Below are 24,264 nucleotides of genomic sequence, written 5' to 3'. Positions count from 1 at the left end.
GTGGCTGGCAAAGTTTTAAATATTTCAATTTGCAATATATACAAATATTGAGTCATTACGTTGTACACCTGAAACTGATATAATGTTATGTCAATTATATCTCAATTTTTTTTAAGTTAAAAGTATTTCTCTGGTTGTTTAAAAGAAAATGTGGTGACCCCTTGTTTTAAGACTCATCATTTCACATTGTGAAGATATTTTATATTCATCCTGGGTTACCAACTGTATTCACCATTACATAATTCCAAATTTGTCAACTGATATGAAAGTCCCAATTTCATATATATTTAAATTTGCTTTTCTAAGCCAGAAAATATGGGTAAAAACTACTCAAGTTTATCACCCTCATAGTAACCACAACCTATCTCTATTTGCAGGTGCATGAGAATCTAAATGTGAACTATAATACTAAAGACTTCCTGAACAATATGTAGAATATTTACTGTTTAAAAATACTAAAAAGGAAAACAGCAAATTTACTTTTAGCTATGTATTCAAAGCTTGGGCAAGAGAGAATGAACAATCTCAAGAGCTACAGCTACTCGCTTAAGGTCAGTTAATCTAATACAGCCAATGAAAGGAATACATTTCAAACGCAATCAAATGTGATCAACTAAATTACAGCATTTTTCAGAGTTCTATACAAATACAGATTTTTAAATAGAACATTATGAGATGAAAAATAGCAAACTCTCTAAAAACAGGATGTGTTTGCTTCCCAGCCACTATTTCTTAATAGATAATTATAGTGATTGTCAGGTAACTTAGGTAAATTTGGACATTAGAATTAAACATATACATAATTTCATGAAATAAAATTCTAGTGATTATTTTCTCTTTTTTAATAAGATCGACTAACTGAAAATCCTAATTGAAAACTTTTTCATGATAATCTCAATAGATTTTAAAATATTCAGATACAAAAGATATCTATTTTCATTATAAGAACTTAGAAATTTTGTTTTAAATCTTTACTAATTACATGACTAGTAAATCACTTCACTCCTTTTTTGTGTCTTTGATGTTTCATCCATAAAATGCAGCCAGGCAAGATAATCTCCATCTAAAAGCTGTCATTTGAAAAATCACATCTATCATTGTAACATATTTTTCATTTAAAATATAAAGATTCCTCTCTTTATACTGAAATTGTACAGAAAATAAGGTTTAACTCAATCACCTTGAGTAGTAAAATCATTCAAAATGTTAAGAACACCAGATTATTCTTCATAGCTCTAAATTCGATAATTAGGTTATTTTCCTTCACTCTAATTCAATGATTATTGTACCTTACCTTTCTCAATATAATTCTTGGGGGCCCAAGCAGGATCCCCATCTGCATATGGATCATTATACTGAACTACTGCAGCCTCCTCATCTTCATAATCCACTGGAGGTGGTGGTGGCGGAGGTGGAGAGTCATCAAACATGGGAATGTCATCCGGCGGAGGTGGTGGTGGTGGAGTTGGACTATCAGCAACTAAAAAAATTCAAATAATTTGAATCAGAAACTAGACTAAATGTAAATTCATAAATTAAAAAGAATTTAAGAAAGCTCTAATTCATATACAGCATGCACTATAATAAAACATGCAATGATTAGAAATAAAAGCTTGGTGAGTTAAAAGCTCTACTACTCAATAATTTTGCTATAGTAAAATGAGCTAAAAATAAAGGTATTAGGAAGTACTACAAATTAATGAATGCAGAAGGTTAGGAGACAGTATCTTTTTGTATAAGAATTGTAGGAGTAAAGAAGTTTCCTTATTCCAAGACTCAGGTCAGGATAAAGGTCACTCTTTGGTTAGCCTAACTCCTTAAATAAGCCTTATGTCACTTTTGTCATTTGGATTACATTAAACATTATAAATAACATTACGTTAATGGTTTAATAACCATTCATTGTGCATATTCATGTCCTTGATTTTAGCTTTTAATCTTTAGTTCCCCAGTAATAAGTGTCCAGTGGGCGAATATTTATTTTTCTTTGTTTTAAGGGATAAAAAAAGAAAAGAGAAAGCTTCTATGTACAGGTTTTCTATTCTATGTAAATTTTAATTAGAAAAAAGTTAAATTAAAAGTTCCAAAGTAGTAGAAAATCTCAGAGTATTTAAAAAAAATGGTATTCATAATCAACATTTTTAATGCAGAAAGCAAGTTAGGATTTTCGCCTTACTGCTAGTAAAATATAAGCACAAGATGAGGGGAAGACTGTATCTTAAAGATTCATTCTGAGAATACATCCACAACAAAGATTTTAAAAATAAAGTATTGTGGTAAGGTAATTAAAACAAACAAATACACAGAAAGTAACTTATATCATGCAAAAATAAAAACAACTTATACCTCCAATTCTAGATGGTTGTGGGATGTGTTTGTGTGTGATTTAAATAATTAGAAGTATAAATGGCTAGAACTGTGTTCACTGAACTATTATGACCATATAACAAATGCTCCCAACATTAAGGAATTCAAAACTGGAACACAATTAATTCTTAAAGACATATGAAAATGTTTGATACAAATTTATATAGGAATTTTCTCTCTCTCTCTCTCCCTTTCTCTCTCTCTCTCTCTCCAGGGAAGAAGTTCAGAATACCAATATACTAACTCAAACGCCAATTTCTAAGGCTATTTTTATATGATCAAAAAAAAAAAAAAAAAAGGTCACTCTATCTGTAATACAGGGTTTTAAAGTTTACTTTATCCTATTTGGAATCATGTGCTGAGGATATAACCAAGGGATCAAGATTTAAAACATTTGCAGATGAGAGCTCTATTTCCACTTAAATTCTGTGAATTTCTATTTTATCCTGTTGAGGAATGCAAAGGGCTATTTGAAAACAAATCCTGTGTGATAATGCTCATTCTGATAGGTTTACAGTGTATTATTCTTTCATTGAATGCTTGGATCTATTTTATTTTTGCCCATTAATGACCCTTGGAGCTTTCCATTATTATTGAGAGAAGAGGAAAATGGGTACAAATCCATCCTGACATCCAAGAGCCATAGCTTATGTCCTTAATATTACTTAATGTGTAAATTATGGTTTGCCTAAATCCCTGAATGCATTTACTCTTGATTTATGCATAACTTACTAGTTTAATGTTTTCATTTAATGGTCTTTATGTCCAACTACTGGGAATCTACATTGGCTTATATTCAAACTATATACACCGGGGCTGGAGTATGGGCAATTTAATTATCTATGCATAATACTTTATCTAGCACCCTGTGTTAGTTCAAAAATGCTTTCTGATATTAATCCTAAACAGTCTTAAACTGAAACACATTTATTAGTAGGTTAACCACTACATGCATTCATTATCACCAACTTTGAGTTGGTGGAACTCAATATTTAAGAAACTAAGTATTTAAGAGAACACAAAATAATTTGTATTTCACAATACATTTAAGATATTGATGATATTCAGTTTCTCACCAACCTTCCTAACATGCTTTCACAGTAGATGACAAATAGTGTTGGGCATTCTGCAGCACAAAAAGAATAACTGACTGGCTCGAGTTCATTTGTTTGGTGAAAGGTACTAAACTAGTACTATGGGCCTCTTTTGCAAAAAATAGGCATGTTTAGAATGTGCATTTAACTCTGAATTTCTATTTAAAGTTACCAAAGAGCTAGTCAGTAAGCTCTGGACCCACTAAATGGTTGTTCATTATGATTATTTTTTAAGTAGTTTCTAAAAATTCTTGCCTGTAAGGCAGTTCAAAAGGTTTAACTGGTTTAGGTTTAATTTCTTACAGCCTTAAAAACCAACAATTTACCCTTATTCACTTATTGTTATATGTTCAAATGCAGCATTTTCAAACAAATTTCAAGGTTGGTTTACACTCAGAAATTGCAGTGTTTTGAAACTACAATGTTTTATAAGAAGTTCATTAAATTATACATTTCTTTTAGGTAGGGCCTTTGTCTTAGACTACCTGTATTACTCCCAAAGACTAGCATGTAACACTAAATTAACAAATATTTAACTGGAGGAAGGGAGGAAATAGGTAGTGCTACATAAGGTCAGCAAAAGCTGAACAACAGAACTTGCCGCAATGTATTCTCCTGGAAGTTGATCAGGTGGGATACACATTTGTTCAAACCATTCTGAAATTTACCTGGATGGTGATGGTCCCAAATAAAGTAAATTACTACTAGACTACCTTACTTTACCATCTTAATCTCAACATCTATTTTGGCATAATAAAATTCTGTGATAGTAGTAGTCTTCGTTTTGCCAAATTAACATTCACTATGATCATGTAACTAGGAGTACATATCTTCCAGAATCTCGAAGTAATCAGGCAGCACAATATAATCTCTGTATCCTAATTAAATTCATAGATTTAAAATAACTTCCAAAACTCTCTGACCTTCCTTCAGAAGTCCTTAAAAAGATGACAGATTTGCATATTCATAAATAATCCTCATGGGCCTGCATGTAGCTAGCCAAAACATGAAGAGGGTTCTATAACGATAATCACATATGGACAGAGATCATGGATATAATTTATTTATTCTTGCAAGTTCATTCTCATTTTAACAATGAATCTTTATATAGGTTAAAAATTATTCTTATATCAAAATCTGAGGCTACAAAGCTTTTTTTTTAAATTTTTGTACTAAAGAAAAAACACCTATCCCAATTACAAAATAATCTCACAGTGTAACAATGTTTATATTGATGAATTTGGGGACAACACACAATGTTTTCTAACTAACACTCCTGATAATTATTGGAAGCTAGTTGTTTCCATCCAAGTTAAATTTTGTGTTTGATTATTCTTTCCTTAAGATCCTGCAAAGATCAAATTTCATGTTTTAGATCATGTAAATACATAAAGTTGCAGTTTTGAAATTTATATAGGTCAGTAATCATGCACAAGAGAAAGAACTGAAGACCGTGCTCTTCAGTTTCAATAACATATCTGCACCTGTTTTCAAGATAAGATTAGCTTCTCAACAAGAGTAAGGAAAATGATGACTCATCAGCCATGCATGCTATAAGGAGAGAGCCTCTACCCTTTGATAGCTCAGTTTTTACAAACTTACTGTTTTCCTGCACCCTGGCCACGAAGCCTGTGAGAGGTATCTGTGGAGTCAACTGAGGCATAGGGGGAGGAGGTGGAGCAATAGAAACTGACAGCAACAACACAGTATGGGGGAAGTAAAACAGATAAAGGAAAGAAAAGGAAACAAACAAAAAGCAGAAGTCAGTTACAAGGACCACAAACATAAGTATGCAAAGAACAGTTTGCAAATGAAACAAAACAAAACAAAAACAAAACAAAAACCTGCAGAACCTTCAAGTTCATTACACACAAGAAAACCTAAAGCTTAGTTGTGCTTGTTAGCCAATTGGTTGATTTTTTTTTTTAAAAAACACTTAATTTAATGCTAATATTATATTGATTGGGGAGGATTTAAATTTACCCTCATATTCACTTTCATGCAATGAAAATTCCAAATTCTAAGGCTTAAAAAATTAGTTAACAGTGAAATATTGATAGAGGTTTCTAGGATACTGTATCTTTGCCACATTTCTATAACCTAAGAGGTCAGTCTACCTTTAGGGTACTGTTTTAAATTAGAACCCAAATAAATATTGATGAAACAAATGTTAGGAAATAGCTATTTATCCCATAAAATAAATAACTACATTAATCACAGGTTTCCTTTAAGGACAGTTCATAGTTTACATACACACACACACACACACATCACACACATACAAAAAAATTTACATACAGCTCTCGAGGAAAAACCCTTGTTCATATAACAAGGTTATTATTACTCTTTAAATTGACAATTTTAAAGACAGCACTCCTAAATTTACTAGGGAATAGGAGTGTTCTATACATCATGTTAATTTTTTGCTGAGTTTTAGGAAGGAAGGTATCTCAAAAGTGACCTTTTTATCACTGTTCTGATAAAGGAAACCTGATTTAACAATAGTTTAAAATATGTAATTATTTGCATTTAAGTAATCTCTAACTATTCACTGAGTAGCTGGAAACATATTCCAACTTCTTTGTGGGGAGGACATAATTTTATAATAAATAAATACCAAATGTTCATGTGGGCAGCAAAAGTATTAAAAACTGTTAACTAAAAGTAAATATACACGCTTACCATTTTGCCTCATTTTAGCAAGACAGTAACTGCCAAAGATTGCTCAAAAAAGTCAATAGGGATGGATCACAAAATTCAGTTTACTGGTAGTCACAAGAAGTAATACCAAACTGACAGAAAAACAATTTATTGATTCCCAAGATTCATGTAATTGAAAGGCTGTTTCAATTAATCCAATTAAAAAATCTGGTGGTAAGCATAAAAATCTGAAGAGGTTCAGTGTTCAAAGACACAATAACTTAAAGCAATTAATTCATCGTATGGCTAAAAATAGCCTTCAGTTCACTGTGACACTGGTCCTTGTTCATCCTGATACTTTGTATATAGAGGGCTCTTTAATAAATAAAATGTTACAGTTTTTAATTTTAAAAAAACTCCCACAAAGCTGAAAATTTTTTTTCTAGAAACAACCCTTAGTAACTAGCCATGCCGGTTAGTAAGTAAAGAAAAAGTAAAGCTTTGCTGTAAAGATACTAATCTTTATTACCACCACATTTAGACAGAAAGGGAAAAATGCACATCAAAACACTAAAAACATTTACATCTACTATTACAACACCAACAGTAACTCAGATTGAAGGACAATTAATTTGACAACATATAATAGTATATGTAAAAGTCTGAAACTAAATTTGCTTTACAATATCCAAAAACTAGACATTCAGGAATGAAAATGTCTTGTCTGTGAATAAGCAACCCACTCAAGTACTGTTCAAATAAAACTACACAATCATGGATTAGGTGAAGAGTCACCAAAATTCCTATTTGCTGAGTAAATTAAATGCCCAAGTGAATAAAAAAAATTAACGTAAGGATGGGATCTAAAAATGCAGAATATGAAAAAAATGTTCATAAAACTAAAGAGGCTAATAATCAGATAATCTGTGGAAAATCAGACCCTGGCTACCTTTTACTACCAAAGGACATCAGGGAAAATGTAAGGTAAGATTCTAATTGGCAAAATTTCTTAGTAGTGTGGATGAAAATTTTAGCCTAGAAAAAGGATGTATAATTTTGGGGATTATTTGTGAATTCTAACATTTCTGCTAAAGCGGTTTTCAATTCTTAGGAGGTTTTCTTCTTTTTCTTTTGCCACAACAGCAATTAATCTTTGACTCTAAATAAAAAACCAAATAAGGTAACTTTCTCCCAGCTCTGCTTTAAAATACATGTTCAGTAGTACATGCATTATAAATAAAACGAACTTAAACCAACTGCCTATGTAAACATGGAGTATTCAGGGTTTTTTATTTTCTTTTAATACTTTATTTTTAAATTGTAATTGACATACAATATTATATTAGTTTTAGGTTTACAACCCCATGATAACTTACAAAGAGATCAACCCAATAAATCTAGTACTCATCTGACACCATATATAGTTATTACAGTATTACTGACTATATTCCCTATGCTATACTTTACTTACATCCCCATGACTGTAACTACCAATTTTAGTCAGTGTTTTTAAAGTCAACTAAAAAAACACACATCTCCAGAAAGTAGCTACAAAAGCTCTGTGGGTAAAGTGTGTTTTGGTCTAGTCTCAGTGATCACCCTCCAAGCCACTAACAAGTACTGGACAATGGACTCATTTCAGATCTGTTTTATTGTCATTCGTTTTTGGGTTAAGCATCTTGATATGGAAAGTGAAATTAATGACTACCACAAGCAATTCAAATTTTCTGACATTATATGCCCAAACTATTTTCTAATCTTAATAGCTTTTAAATGTCGATTGCAGTTAGTGTTGAGATGTGCAATTTGAGGCAAACAAGAAGAAATCAAAAGAAAATCCTCCCCACTGTTATAATTATTCAGAGACAGAATAAGCAAATACCACTAATTTTTTTATTGGTTTTGAACTCATTTCAGTATAAATTAACAAGCTTAAAAGTGATAGCCAGCAATTTTATATTATTTTAAAGAAAAACATTCACGGTGTTTAAAATTTTACTGTTATTGAACAGTCTCAAATATGCCAATAAAAATAAATTCAGTTTAATTAATTTCAGCACTTTTCTAGTTCTATTTAGGATAAAAATATCATATTAAAGCATTAGTTAAATTTTAGTATACAAGTACTCTAAACCTGAATTATTTGAAAGGGATAAGCAATTGTTTTTAAAACGATATGATTCAAGAAACGACTTCTTAAAGCAAAAATAAATTTCAAATAGCATGGTTTCAATTGTTGTCTATCACTGGCAAAAATAACGGTTTTCAAATAATTTCCTTCAAAAGGAGCTCCACTGGTGCTGTATGCCTGCAAAGCACAAGCTTACTTGAATTCTGAGAATAAAGTGGACCTCCATTAACATGAGGCTGAGCAGAAAACTGAGCAGTCACAGAGGGAGTTCGTCTGTATCCACCAGAAGATGTCGAGGAAGTGGTAGAGTTGTGCCGAGAAATCTGCCTGGTCATTGTGCCATACTGGGAACCAGGAGCTGAGCCCGGAGCCGCTGAAAAGCATTAGTCAAAGGCAACCAACAGAGAATTTGAGCACTGTATATCACCTCCAACAGCAGAACGAAGAGAGGGGGTACTTTCAGTTAGAAGTATTTATTATTTTTAAAGCCCACAGCACAAAATAAAGAGAAAAGTAAAGGTAAAACACAAATAGCTCTATCTCTGAAGTTACAAACAGAAGGACACACAGATACTGTGCGGAAAGCTGCAAAAGTAACACTCTCAAACCTTTAAATTTCACATAAGCCCAAGGATTTTGCTAATATTATGTATGAATTTTCTGTGCCACTTTAGAACACATAGCTTTTATATGTAAATTGTGTCTCTCCAACCAAGTACCAAAAGATAGTCTGAAGTGGAAAGCGTCAGTTTTTAAATATGAATATATTAATATCTGATTTACAAACTTCTTCCTTTCCATTGCCAAATCTTCAGAAGCACAGTATAAGAATCTATCCAGCCCTGGCCAGGCAGCTCAGCTGGTTGGAGCGTCGTCCCATACACCAAAAGGTTGCGGGTTCAATTCCCAGTCAGGGCATACACCTAGGCTGCAGGCTCAATCCCTGGGGCACATACAGAAATTGATGTTTCCCTCTCTCTAAAATCAATAAACATACCCTAGGGTGAGGGTTTCTTTTTATCTATCCAGCCAAATCCAGGTTAAATTATAAATTTTAAATACCTAAGCATATTTTCGATATATTGTACTATATTTATTTGAATGTTACTGTATTACCAGTTGTCAATACATATTATAGTAGAATCATTTTTAATAAAAGTACGACTTCTAGTTTCAAAGCTGATAATATATATTGCCAAATTTAAGAATGAAATACTTTTTCCTATCACTTAAAATTGTGTACTGACAAAACTGGAAAAAATTTTTGAGTCTGTAAAATATGGACATTTTAAGGCAACACTGTGGAGGAAAAAATCCATTCTTTCTCCATACTTGAAGGCTTTGTTTCCATATTATACCCAAAGCAATCTTTTTAAAAAAATTATCATGCATATCTAAACTGTCTAAAGTATTAATACTTAAAATTTTATTCAATGTCATCTTCATCAACATTTCAGAAGTTTAATACTTAAAAGGTTAATAAAGTTCAAAGCCTCTAAAGTTAACTATACTTTCCAAAGGTTACTCTGGGATTAATAGTATCATCTGTGCCCAATTCAAACATCTAACCATGATGAAATAAAAAGACAGCATCCTAGTTTATTTTCCTTTAGTTGTCTAATTTAACCTCCCCTAGAAGTCATAAAAGTTATTAGATAAAACTGTACAGCAGAGGTTGTTCATTAAAAGAAGTGCTAATATTTAACATTTTGGAGCTCCCAAGCCACAGGCAGTCACTAATTATTTGAATCATCCACATGCTTATTTTCTAAATAGAAATACATTTTTAAAATACTAGTCTATTCAAAAAGTTTTCATGAGTAACTTTGGACAGCTAGGTTTTCTAGAAAGCTAAGAAGTAACCTGTAACCATTTTAAATACAAATCTCTCTAAAATGATTTTTATATTTCTCTGACCTGTATAAAAAGTGTATGAATTCAAGTGCTTTTTCTTGGTGATTTAAAATCCAAAATCAACTATTCAGCAGTTCCAAGATATGTCTATTTTAGAATTTATTTTAATATTTTTAAATAAAATAAACCATAATACCAAAGGGTGTATCATTGATATATGTTTTATATGTTGTATAAATCATGCATATATGCATATGATTATATGCTATTCTATAATTATATGTAATGATTACATATATTTATATAAATAAATATAATTTCTTAAAAATAACATAAATTTCCTGCTCCCAGAAATAAGTATTACCAGCATCGCTGACATTTTCTGGTATGCCCTCTTCTAGATCCCAAACTCCAAAAGGTAAGTGTTAAACATTCTTTCTTTACTATATATAGCTTTAAAAAAAAAGATATATAATCTTAAACAATTACCAGATTTTGCAAATTTACAAATTTTTGTAATAAAATGATTGTGTTCTGTTGGCTTGCTATTTCTTTTGATACTACTTTTTTAAGATTCATCCATGTTGGTAAGTGTATCAATATGTCATTCATTTTTATTGCTACATTTACATGTAAACATGCCACAATTTATCCATTCTATTATTAGACATTTCGGCTATATCCAGAGTTTTACTATTATTAATACTACTACTATGAACATTCCTAAATATGGAATTTCTCTACAACAGTGGTTCTCAAGCTTCAGTGTTCATCAGAATTGCACCTTGAGTGCTTGTTATACTGCAGACTGCTGGCCTCCAGTCCTCAGAGTTTCTGACTAAGTCTAGAATGGGACCCGAGAATTCACATTTCTAACTAATTTCCCCACAATGATGACACTGTTGTTCTGGGGGGTTCACTCTCCAAAAGCTACCGCTTTAGGACACTGACTTAAACATCATGGCCTTAAGGTTCCCTCTTTAAAATTAAAGAATATCTAAAGAATAAAGCTTTTAGAGGTGGGTTATAATAATAAGTAATAGAAATTAAAACTGATAGAGCTTTTAAATACATGAATACACAAACATTCCATTAGCTGTCAAAGCAATAATTTTATCATACATCATACAGCCTCTGGAAAATTCCTCAGTACAAGAATGAGAACGAAAAAGGCAAACAAACCTCAGAAACTCCATGAAAGGATAATGGCAACCCTTAGAAGTCCCATAATCCTATTTTGAGAACCAGTACTCTAGGATAAATATCTAGAAATGAAATTGATAAATCTAAGGTAGAAACTCATTCGACTTGACTAGCTAACAAATTACTTTCCAAAGTGTGTATAGCAACTTGTCAACCAGCAATGTACCATATTTTGCTCTGTATAATAAGCATCTACATTTTTGTATGCATTATACACAGGATTATTATACCCATGGTATATAATCATTACACCCATGTATAATGCACATCCTCACTTTTCCCCTCAAAAATTTGGGCAAAAAAGTACCCATTATACACGGCAAAATACTGTACTTTCATGTTACTGTACCACCCTCAACAACATCTGGTACTATGGGACTTCTCCATTTTTAACTATGTGGTGGGTAAAAAATAGTACATCATTGTGGTTTTAATGTTCATTTTTATGATTATCAATTAGGTTGAGGGAATTTTTTTTTTTCACACACACTTTCTGTCAACCATTTCTATTATTAGGATCTTTTTATTACCTCCTTTTCCCCTTTTCCTTTGAGTACAAGTGCAAATATTTTGAAAAGATGTTGCTAATGTTGTTAGATGGCTTTAGTGTACAATAATGAAACTCAGCTCTCATTATTTGAAACTCATTATCCATTTCTACTCAGATTATTGATACTGTATATTTCTAGGCTGAATGGTATTTTTTTTAAATAGAGAATCTCTATTGGGTCTATATTTGGAATTCCTTATATACTCAATCAAGTCACACTCAACTTGGGTAAAATTTAAATGTATTTTACTAAAAAATATATAACATGGTATCTTCAGATGCCTTAAGTGCTGGGCTATACCCGTTTTTCAAATTGTGATCCACAGAAAGCCTCAAGGCCCCCCCATACCACTGCATTTTCTTTTCCGTTTTTCCTCCTCCTCTCCCCCACCTTCACTCTAATACTTTGACTGTTGTATATACCAGGGAGTTCCAAATCAAGTTCCATTTTAAAAAAGATTACTAATTTTTAAAAATTTTTTGAACAATCACTGCTACAATTTTCCTAGAAAAATCTAAACAACAAATATAAACCACATTAAATTGGTTACAAATTAAGCATAGAAACATTTCATATTACAGAGAATGTTATTTTATATTTGTTTTCTGTGTAACTTCAGAGGCCTTTCACCAGAAGAAATTAGTGTATATTAGATTTAACACTTTGTATTACCACTGACAACCTAATAACTACAAAAACTAGCAGTCTAACAGAGGAGTTTATTATAAATTATGCAAAGTAAGTTAAATCACTCCAATTGTTATGCAGTCTCACCTATCACAGTGTTCCCTGGGAGAAGTGGTGGAAGAGGTGGTGCTGGTGGAGCTCCAGAAGGAGGAGGGACAGAAATGTTTTCTAATAAAATAGTTTATAATTCAGGTCAGAGTGCAAGAAAGAGAACTAAACATTCTGAAACAGTAAGAAAGTACAATGTTTTGGAAAGAAGGAAAAAAAAAGAGAGAGACACCCATATGTAAAGCATGTTCAAATACATTAAGAATTCTACTAGGTAAAGAGGTCATTGAGTTCACACTTGCATTAGCTATGAAATATCCCTGTTTTTGTGAATTGTTTTTTCTCTTTTCAACATCTTTGAGAAGCTAAAAATATTGCCTAACAGTACTGATTATCATTCTTAGTGTAGTACTTTTAACACTACAAAGTCTTCATTTCATTTACTAAAACTCAAGGGACTGATTTAATGTTCTGCCATGGTTCCTTAAGTTTTTATATAATCTAAAAGGTAAAAGAACTTTTCCTTTTTAATCTGGTTTTATATTCATTGTATTTTACTGAAATAAGTATTGAATACCATACATAGATATAGTAAAGTCACAGAACAAACTAACATGAGTTGAGCTACTACCCTACAAGGCAACATCAGAACTCATTAATACATAATTCACATTACAGACACTAATTCTGTAGTTGGAGTATCAATAATATTGTTTTGCTCTTGAAATAATAAACATCATTCTTGATTATGTCCAAGGCAAGTATTTCTAAAGCAAAATAGCCAAAAAGTTACTTAATAAAGCTATTCAATATGCTTCATCTGTAAGGAGGAACAGCTGGTTTAAAAAAAAAAACAAAACCCTCAAAACTGTGTGAATACCAACCTAAAAATGTTTTTAAATTTGGTGTTAGTGTTTATGTTCTAGCAACAATCACATAAATAAGTAATTTGATCTAATAACTAAATTATTTCAGGCTTCCATAATGAAGCTCATAGAAATACTAACACATATTAAAATAGATTGATAAATAATATACCTGGTCCAATAGTGGGTGGTGAAGGTGTAGGCACGGCAATGGGAATGCCAATACTGCTGCTTCCACTGTTTTCTCGACTTCCACTTCCCCCACTACTTCCACTGCAAAGAAAAGAAAAATCATGAAAAAAGCAATTCTAGTGATTTATCCCAAAAAAATTAGAGTAATTCAAAGCCACTAGCTACTCCCTTTAATGATATATATACAGAAAAATTTTTTAAACTGTTAAATGCAAATTTTAATCCTAATACTTGAGGTGGTTCTTGTGTTTCACTCTACACATCTATTGGAAACCAATATAATCTTAACATAATGCTCAGAACTATCAGACGAGATCATCCTACTGAGAAATGAATGACCAATGAAATCTTGTAATGGAATAAGGCAACAGGGTTTATTTAAAACCCACTATGAACAGCCATGAATACGGCAGACATAGCCACGTTGTCAGAATGGGAACCTAAGACATTAAAAAACTGTGATGGATGCCACAAAAGAAAATGCGTAAGATGATATAAAAATTAAATAAAAGGTTAACCAGTTTTAGTCTGGAATTAGTATACAACCTCCACTCATCTCAAAGAGTGGTGATGAAACAGGAAGTTTTCTGGAAAATGAGCAAAACAACAACAAAAACAGCAGTAGTGAAGTTTCAGTATGAGGCATTCTAGAATAGTCATTGCTGTTAAACTTTAATTCCCTACTATTCGAATTACTACAGATTCCCTATCCCTTTAGGTATAAGACCTCACACTACATAGTTGTGTTTAATAAGTAACGTGTGCATGTACATCTATGCAAATGTACATGTGTGCATATGTTGCCTTAGTTTCCATATTATATTTTAAAATCAGTATCATTCGCTTAATAGGCTCAGAAAAAAACTCAACAGGGCAAAGACTTGTATTGCCTAGATAAAATTTTTTCTCCAATGTGACCAGCCTATAATTATATCATCATATGTTAATGAAAGAAAAACAGAAAGTTGTTTTCATTACAAAAATAACTTCAATGTAAAGGCCTCCCTTAAGTCCTTCAAGATGGGTGCTCTTGCTGTGTGCCATCAGATATGTGCCATCACAGATATGAATATTTCTGCACTTATTATCCTCTTCTACAATTACTGGCTTTTTTCTAACTTGGGGATTGGCAAATGAGCACAAGAAAAATCTGACTCATCTGCTTTTTCATGACCTGTAAGCTGAGAACATTTTTTACATTTTTAACTAGTTGAAAAAAATTAAAAGAGGGGTATTTTATGATACATTAAAATTATATGAAAGTCAAATTTCACTACCATATATAAAATATTACTCGATAATTTAGGTATTGTCACTAGCTGCATTCATGCTATGACGAGAAACTGAGTAACTGCAACAGAGACCACATGGCCCACAAACCTTAAAATATTGACAATGTGGTCCTTTATAAAAGTTTGTTGCTCTCTGTTCTAACAAAATGAGCTGCTAAAAATAAGAACTAAATTTTACTGGTGTATCCCTAGTATCTAAAGTAACTCTTAATAACTGGTTGTTGAATATGATTAAACTATAGAGAAAAACCATGGTTTAATGGAATAATTCAGTAACAAACATAAAAAAGAACCATTTGGTCCTCACTGAACTTAACCTGATACAGTGAGTGGAGACATCAATATAAGAATTTATTTACAACAGCAGCAATAACAACAAATGCCAATTACATAGTATCCAAGAGCCTGATACCCTATTTAGTTGAAACCCAAAAAATAATTCTGCTAAGTTCTAACTTTAATATATCAACCCAAAAGTTAAGGTAAGGAGAGGTTCTTACCCAAGTTATTAATGAGAGGTACAATTGAAAAATAAAACAAATTAAGTTATACAATAAATTTGTCTGGCTTTATAAAAGTACCCAAAAATGGGGTGGCTACTACTGGGGGGAGAATGTAGAGGTAATAATTGGGAAAGGGCCCGAGGGGGACTTAGGGGTGATGGTAATGTTTCTTTTTCTGACCTAGGTGATGGTTACATGAGGGTATACAATTTGCATTAATTCATTAAGTTATGTACTCAATTCAGTGCATACTTTTCTAAATATATGTTGTGCTCCAACACCAAGTTTTTAAAAATCTACTGGGTAGCTGATTTCTAGAAGTTTTAAAAAACATTTTATATAAGAACATTCTACAGAATATCAAGTCTCTTAATTAATTCTTCCTCAGATCTAAGCTAGGTCTTCTTTCTTCCAACCTCTTAAAGTTTAAATTATGTTGTATAATTTCTGATATTTAACATCTTATCCAAAAATATAAGAGCAGTTTACTTTCATTTTTTTTAAAAAGACTTTTAAAAAAAATTATTTAGCCTATATCCAAATATACATCTCTACCTCTGACAAAAGGAAGAAACAGGAGCCATCTGCTTATAGTATCAATATATATATTTAAAAATCTAAAAGCCAGAAGTTTTAACAGAAACATATACAATATTATTTCCTCAACTTTTACATTCTGTGTTAACATTATAGTACTTTACTCAACAATGGTATAGAGTTTGGGTCCAATTAATAACCCTCAGACTCAAATGTTCAAAAGCTCAACCTGAATGGTTACCTGTGTGTCCTTGGTCTCTGATTTAAAGAAGCTGTCCTGCCTGGGCTATGCTGACTTCCAAGCCTAGCAGGACTCGTCATGTAGTCATTAGGAACTGTTGGAGGCTTAACGGGTTCCAGGGTTTTGTAAGGAGTATTCCGTCTAAAGAAGCATTGGAGAAAGGAATAATGAAAAAGAAAGATGAATTGGTGTTGCTTACCGCCCCCCAAAAAATTTGTGATTGTCCCTTTGAAACCAACTACAACACAAGTTTTTTTAAAAAATTTTAATAATAAAGTTTGTTTAAACAATTCTTAAATGGAGTACATGAATTTTGTTACTTTATGCAAAAACTAAAAATGTTACCTTTTCTGAGGAACAGCATAGAAAAGGTAATTTAAAAGTTCTAACCCTATTTCTGCCCTGGCCGATGTGGTTCAGTAGATTAAGCGCCAGCCCGTGAACCAAAAGACTGCTGGTTCGATTCCTGGTCAGGGCACATGCCTAACTTGCAGGCCAGGGTCCCCCACCCCTCAGTTGGGGACGTGCAAGAGGCAACAGAGCGATGTTTCTCTCACACATCGATGTTTCTCTCCCACTCTTTCTCCCTCCGTTCCCCTCTCTCTGAAAATAAATAAAATCTTTTTTAAAATTAAAAAATAAAAAGCTCTAACCCTATTTCTAAAAGTAATAGTTATAATTCTTGAAATGCTCAACAGTATCAAACTTTGAAATATACATTATTCCCAGTTCGGTCACCCACAAACCACTGTCCTTACACATTAGGGAAGCTAAATATGTCCTCTGCAATTTACTGCTACCTCAATATGGAAATATATGGACAATGGGCAAGTACAATACATGTGGATCCTAGATGTAATGCCATTTAATATCCCGAATGATTTTAAATTAACCTTTCTATTTAATAACTTCGTATGTGTTTTCAGGGGAAGGGCTTCATAGAATGAAAAAAAAAAACTAAGTCTATAAAGAAAAAGTTTACTATTGATCCCTATTACTATAAAATAATCACTCCCCAGACCTCCACTAGAAAGAGCTCTAATATATTATTTCCTATGTTAAGGTGAACAGTCTTTCAGAAATGGCTTACCAATTATTCAATATTTTTATTGCATTGAGAACTGAGAAGGAAGAAGCCAACTGTTATCTTTTTTGCTTCTCCAACTGGCCTTCCCACAAAGCTACTCAAGTATGAAGGCCCCTAAGATTACAAGCACAAGCACAGTTAGAAGTATTCCAGGTAAAGAGCCCCTAAGTCTTAGATGAAAATAGAAGAAAAAGAAAAGCTGCAGGTTACCAAGCCGAACTACACAAAATAGACCACTTATTCAAAGTTCTGCAATATAAATATTGTAAATACATGTGAAAGCACCATATGGAATACATTGGTCACTTCAGTTGAAATAAGTCAAATTTGTATTTAAAAAAGAAAGAATTAAAAGATAAATAAATAATGCTCATTTCTGTATATACAAAAGAATATCTATTATAGACTCCTACAGAGAATACTGTAAAACAAGTAGATTCATTTCAGATTCTCTTAAAAAAAAATAAGCAGCAGCAAAATTAATTGTAAAAGGTAATGAATGTCACACTGAGAGGGTCTTATAGCAAGAATCCATACATTTACCTAATCACAAAATCATCTCTTCTTTAGCATATGAATTTTCTTGTAAAATGTAGTTGAATTCTTACCCCAATGTTCCCCGGCCTGACATGGGAGGACTTGGTGGTTTCTGAGTAGGAGGATTTGTTCTTGACAGTGTGCCAGTTCGTGCAGGCTGATTATTTCCATGCTAAAATGCATTAAAAAAAAAAAGAGCTTTTATTTTTATATCAAAGTGTTCTCTTCGTGTTTTGACACCATGTATTATTGTTGTTGTTGTTGTTTTTTAATATCAGGATGTGAAGTAAGGATTCCCAGACAATTTTAACAACAGACTTTGGTTCTACATTTTATAAGTAAAGAAACCTCTTGCACTTGGCTTTTCTAATTCACTCTAATTTATGGCAAAATACAGGTGAGATTATTGGATTTTATATATTATTGTTAAACATGTTTACTGAGATCAAATGTATCTGCATTCAAATACTAAGTTTCCCAAAATTTTTGAAATGTGTGCATGAATTTAACTACAGATCTCAATGTCAACTTGCTAAAATATTCATCTGAAAAATCATCTTTATCTTAGTAACAAAGTCATATGTGATGTCTGGGAAACCTCCTAACTGTAAGTCTATAAAAGCAAGGCAACTATCAAAAAATAAGCGAAGCAATAAATGTTAGCAAAATTAATGTTCCTATATAAATGCAGATGTCAATATATCTTTGATATATTAACACATCCAAGCTAAATGTAGCTGATTTGTACTGAGTTTGAGTATATTTAATCTACATAAATCCTATGGGGAAAAAGCAGACAGACACAGGAAGAGTTTCAAATTTTAGTGGCTCTGCAGCCTCTATCAATATAGGGTAATACTGTGGATCAAGTGATAAGTAATATCTCTTACCTTGGCTTTTAGCCACTTTACGTAGGCAAAAAAAGGGGGGAAAAAGTAGAAATTAATTCTAAATAAGTTATGTCTAATAGGACAGGTTTATATTTACAGTTATTCAATTCAGGTTAATAAGCTTTTACTTAGCCATTATTTCAAGTATTTTGTAAAGAAAATATCCATAGTCAGCTAGTTAATATTCATGTGTATCATATTTTTTAAAACAATATATTCATAAGGAAACAACTGTTTATTCATGCCAATCTCATGCAGGCCCAATAATTTCTTAATTCTGTATTTTCCTACGGAACTAATCCAACTGAATCAACAGAAGATAAACTTTGATTTAAAAACAAATACCGATAAAGATTTTCCTTCAAATTAGGAATTAGAATACGTAGAGTAGAAATAAGCAAGCAAAATCCAGTTTGAGTCTACACTATGTTTAGTAACACATCATCATGCAATTAAGGAAGTACTTCTTTAGTGACTCTTTGAACAGTGAGAGAAAGTGATAGAAGACAAAAACTTGATTAAAGGGTGGAAATTACCCCAGAAACACCAGAAAAGATTTTTCCTAAAAATTGTTAAGTGTGGTCTTCGAAGGTGGTAGTAGAGTAGGTGGATCTTACACTCACCTCCTCCCAGGACCGAGCCAGAAATACAACTAAATTAAAAAACTATCACCAGAATAACCATACAAGACTAGCTAAAGAGGAGTCTTATAACCAAGGATTTACAGAAGAAGCCACCTAGACATTGCATCTGCACTGCAGCTTGTACACCATGGTTGGGGTTGAGCCTCACAGTCAGCTAGCCTGAGAATCAACCCCACCCACAAATGGACAAGAGCAATCAAGGTTCAATTAAACAGGAGGTCCCAAATAACCCACAAATGGGACATTCCTACATCACCCAGCTTAGGAGATCAAGGAGACTGAACCATCAAGTCACACAGGGTACTTACTACATAAGACCACCCCACAAAGACTGGGGAGTCATAGCAGGTCTATGTAATGCATAAAAACAAACAAAAAGAGGCAGCCAAAATCAGAAGACAAAGAAACAGGCCTTAAATGAAAGAACAGAAGAAATCTCCAAGAAAAGAGCTAAATGAAATGGAAGCAAACAATTTATCAGATAGGGATTTCAAAGTAATGGTTTATAAGGATGCTTCAGAAACTTAGAACTACAGCAGCATGAAAAGCGACTTAGAAACCATGTTAGAAAAAAAAACTAGTGGGAAATGAAGAATACCATATCTAACATCAAGAATACACTGGAAGGTAAATGATAATAGAAAAAATACAATTAAATAAAAAGAATACACCAGGAGGAATAAAGAGTACGGTAGACAAAGCAGAGGATCAAATCAGTGACTTAGAAGACAAAGTAGAAAAAAAAATCACCCAATCAGAGCACACCAAAAAAAAATTTTAATAAGGAAAGTTTAAGGGATTTTGGAACATAAAGTGTATCAACATCAACATCATAGGGGTACCAAAAGGAAAAGAGAGAGAAAGATATTGAGAACCTAACTGAAGAAATAATGACTGAAAACTTCCCTAACCTGATGAAGAAAGACATCACATACGACCAAGAAGCATAGATAGTCCAAAACAAGATTAACTCACAGAGGCCCACACAAAGACACATCATAATAAAAATGGCAAAAATTAAATACAAAGAATCTTAAAAGCAGCTCTCTACAAGAGAGCTCCCATTGGACTGTCAGCTGATTTCTCAACAGAGACATTTCAGGCCAGAAGAGATTGGCATGAAATATTCAAAGTGATAAGGACCTACAACTTTGTAGGTCCTACAAAGTGCTAGGACCTACAACCAAGACTACTTTATCCAGGAAGGCTATTACTTAAAATTGAAAAAGAAATAAAGAGCTTCCCAGATAAGAAAAAGCTAAATGAGTCTGTTAGAATAAACAAGTTTTAAAAGAAATGTTAAAATGACTGCTTTAAGTAGAAGAAAACAACAAAACATTAAAAAAAACAAAAAAGGAACAGAGTTAAAAGAATAAAATGGCAGTAAGTACATACCTATCATTAATCACTTTAAAGGTAAATGGCTAGAATGTTTCTATCAAAAGACATAGGTAGGTGGCTCTGGCTGGTGTTGCTATTGGTTGGAGGGTTGTCCCATAAACCAAAAGGTCATGGGCTCGATTCCAGGTCAGGACACATGCCTAGGTTGCAGGCTCGGAACCCAGTTGGGACATATATGACAGTCAACTGATATGTTTCTCTCTCACATCGTTGTTTATGCCTTACATTGATGTTTCTCTTCCTCTCTGTCTCCCTCCTATCCCTTCCCTCTAAAATCAATAGCATGTCTTTGGGTGAAAATTAAACAAACAAACAACAAAAAAAAGACATATGATAGCTGAATGGAAAAGAAAGCAAGACCCACATACATGCTGTCTACAAGAGACCAACCTCAGAAATAAAGATACACACAAAGAGTAAAGAGATGGAAAAAGATAATCCAGGAAAATGAAAATTAAAAAAAAAAAAAACAACCGGGGTACAAACACTTGTACCTGACAAAACAGACTTCAAAACAAAAGTTATAGTAAAGACAAAAAGGACAGTACATAATGATACCATTATGTACATAATGATAAACAGACAATCCAGCAAGGGGATATAACTCTGGTAAACATTTATGCAGCCTACATAGCAGTACCTAAAAATGTAAAGCAAATCTTGATGGCATAAACGGAAAGACTAACAATAACACACTCATAGTAGGGGATTTTAACACCCCATTGACATCAATGGATAGATCTACCAGGCAGAATATCAACAAGAAAAAGGTGGCCTTAAATGACAAACTAGATCACATGGATTTAATTGATATCTTTTGAGAAATTCACCCCAAGGCAGCAGACCATACATCTTTTCAAGTGCTCATAGATCATGTTATAGGACACACCACATGTTAGAACACAAAGTAAGTCTCAATAAATTTAAGAAGACTAAAATTGTATCAAACCATCTTCTCTGACCATAATGGGATGAAATTAGGAATCAACTACAGGAAAAAAACGTAAAAAGACATAAAGTCATAGAGGCCGAATAACAGGTTACTAAACAGTGGAGGGGATTAACAATGAGATAAAGGAAGAAATCAAGAGTTACCTTGAAACAAATGATAATGAGACACAATACCGCAAAATCTATGGAATACAGCAAAAGAAGCCCTAATGAGGGAGGATAGTACGCTAAGTAAATTGCTGGGTGAGTGGAATGGGGAAACTGAAACATGAAAATCAAACATATTCTCAAAATCACCTGGACTCATACACTAAGGCTGGCCTGAGGCAGATCTGCTCCAGCCACTGTCTATCCAGTGACAGTAAGAGGGAAATTCGTAGCATTACAGGCCTACCTCAAGAAAGAAGAAAAATTTCAAATGAACAATCTAAATTTACACTTAAAGGAACTGGTTTTAAAAAAAAGCCCAAAGTGAGTTGAAAGAAGGAAATAATAAAGATCAGAGGAGAAATAAACGAAATAAAGTCAAAAAAAGACAATATTAAAAAAAAAATGAAACCAAAAGCTCGCTCTTTGAAAAGATAAACAAGAGTAATAAACATTTAACCAGACTCATGAAGAAAAAAAAAGGGAAAACACCCAAATAAATAAAAGATAAGTAACAACTGACACCAAAGAAACATAAAGAACTGTAAGAGAATATTATGAGTAAGTATATGCCAACAAATTAGACTATCTGGAAAAAATAGATAAATTCCTAGAAACATACAATCTCCCAAAACTGAATCAGAAGAATCAAAGAATCTGAATAGATTATAACTAGTATAATTGAAGCAATAATCAAAAAACTCCCACCAAATAAAAGTTCTGAATTACACTGCTTCACAGGTGAATTTTACCCAACATTCAGAGAACTAACACCTCTCCTGCTCAAACAATTCCAAAATTTTCAATTGAAGGACAACTCCCAAACTCATTTGATGAGGTCAACATTATCCTAATTCCAAAACCAAATAAAGACATGACAAAAAGATAAAATCATAGGCCAACATCCTGATGAACTTAGGTGCTAAAATCCTCAAATGTTAGCAAACCAGGTCCAGCAATACACTAAAAAGATCATATACCATAATCAAGTGGGATTTATTCTGGGGATGCACTGTTGGTACAATATCCACAAATTAATAAACATGACCCATCACACAAAAGGAAAAATAAAAATCACATGATCATATCAACAGATGATGAAAAAGCATTTGATAAAATCCAGCACCCATTTATGACAAAAACTCTCAACAAAGTGGGAATAGAGGGAACATACCTCAACATAATAAAGGCCATATATGACAAACCCAGAGCCAACATCATACTCAATGGGCAAAATTTAAAATTGTTTCCCTTAAGATCAAGAACAAGACAGGAATGTCCACTTTTACCACTCCTGTTCAACTTAGAACTGAAAGTTCTAGCCACAGTAATCATACAAGAAGAAGAAATTAAAAGCATACGAACTGGAAGGGAGAAAGTAAAACGGTCATCATTTGCAGATGAAATGATACTGTACATAAAAAAAAAACCCTGAAGACTCCACCAAAAAAACTGCTAGACCTAATAAATGAATTTGACAAAGCAGAAAGATGCAAAATCAGTACTCAGGAAACAGTGGCATTTTCACATACCAATAATGAACTATCAGAAAAGAGGCTAAGTAAACAATCCTATATACTATTGCAACAAAAAAAAATAAGGTGCTTAGGAATAGATTAACCAAAGAGGTAAAAGACTTGTACTCAGAAAACTACAGAAATTGAAGAATTGAGGAAGATACAAACAAGTGGAAGCATATACTGTGTTCATGAATTGGACAAACTAACATCATAAAAGTATCTACACTATCCAAGGAAATCTATAGATTCAATGCAATCCCTATTAAAATAGCAATAACATATTTCACAGATGTAGAACAAATATTCCAAAAATGTATATGGAACCAAATAAGACCCCAAATAGCCTCAGCAATCTTGAGAAAGAAGAACAAAGTTAAAGGTATCATAATACCTGATATCAAACTATACTACAAGGCCTTTATAATCAAAACAGCCTGGTACTGGCATTGGAACAGGCATAAAGAGCAAGGGAACAAAGAGCCCAGAAATCAACCTATACCTATATGATCAATTAATATTTGACAAAGGAGGCAAGAGCATACAATGGAGTAAAGACAGTCTTTTCAATAAATGGTGCTGAGAAAATTGGACAAATAGATGGAAAAAATGAAACCTGACCACCAACTTACACCATACACAAAAATAAAGTCAAAATGGTAAAAGACTTAAACATAAGTCAAAAAACCATAAAAATCATATAATAAAACATAGCAGGTCAAATCTAAGGCATCACTCATAGAAATATTTTTGCAAATTTGTCTCCTACAACATGGGAAACAAAGGAAAAAATACACAAATGGGACTACATCAAACTAAAAAACTTGTAAAAGGAAAGAGCAACAAAATAAAAAGGGAAACCACTGTATGGAATAACATTTGCC

The 24,264-nt window shown here is 32.6% G+C and overlaps 1 protein-coding gene across 10 annotated transcripts in view; it reads right to left on the bottom strand.

Annotated features, from left to right (window-relative positions):
- The window catches only part of ABI1 (abl interactor 1), a 105,149-nt gene that overhangs the window by 3,565 nt on the left and 77,320 nt on the right, over positions 1-24,264 (bottom strand). For 2 of the 10 annotated variants that reach the window (XM_054592428.1, XM_054592408.1), the window contains 8 exons: positions 18,721-18,735; positions 17,902-18,002; positions 16,207-16,347; positions 13,614-13,714; positions 12,615-12,695; positions 8,429-8,605; positions 5,064-5,150; positions 1,295-1,480 (listed from right to left, as the gene is read on the bottom strand). In XM_054592428.1, coding sequence (XP_054448403.1) covers positions 1,295-1,480; positions 5,064-5,150; positions 8,429-8,605; positions 12,615-12,695; positions 13,614-13,714; positions 16,207-16,347; positions 17,902-18,002; positions 18,721-18,735 — 889 coding nt within the window. The remainder of the gene's footprint in view (positions 1-1,294; positions 1,481-5,063; positions 5,151-8,428; positions 8,606-12,614; positions 12,696-13,613; positions 13,715-16,206; positions 16,348-17,901; positions 18,003-18,720; positions 18,736-24,264) is intronic. The other 8 variants (XM_054592381.1, XM_054592375.1, XM_054592365.1 and 5 more) reach the window with 8 other exon arrangements.

The sequence above is a fragment of the Pteronotus mesoamericanus genome, unplaced genomic scaffold (genome assembly GCF_021234165.1).
Source record: "Pteronotus mesoamericanus isolate MK-2021 breed Mesoamerican mustached bat unplaced genomic scaffold, CSHL_Meso_final contig_130, whole genome shotgun sequence".
NCBI classification, from domain to species: Eukaryota; Metazoa; Chordata; class Mammalia; order Chiroptera; family Mormoopidae; genus Pteronotus; species Pteronotus mesoamericanus.
This window is presented reverse-complemented; position numbering and strand designations above follow the sequence as displayed.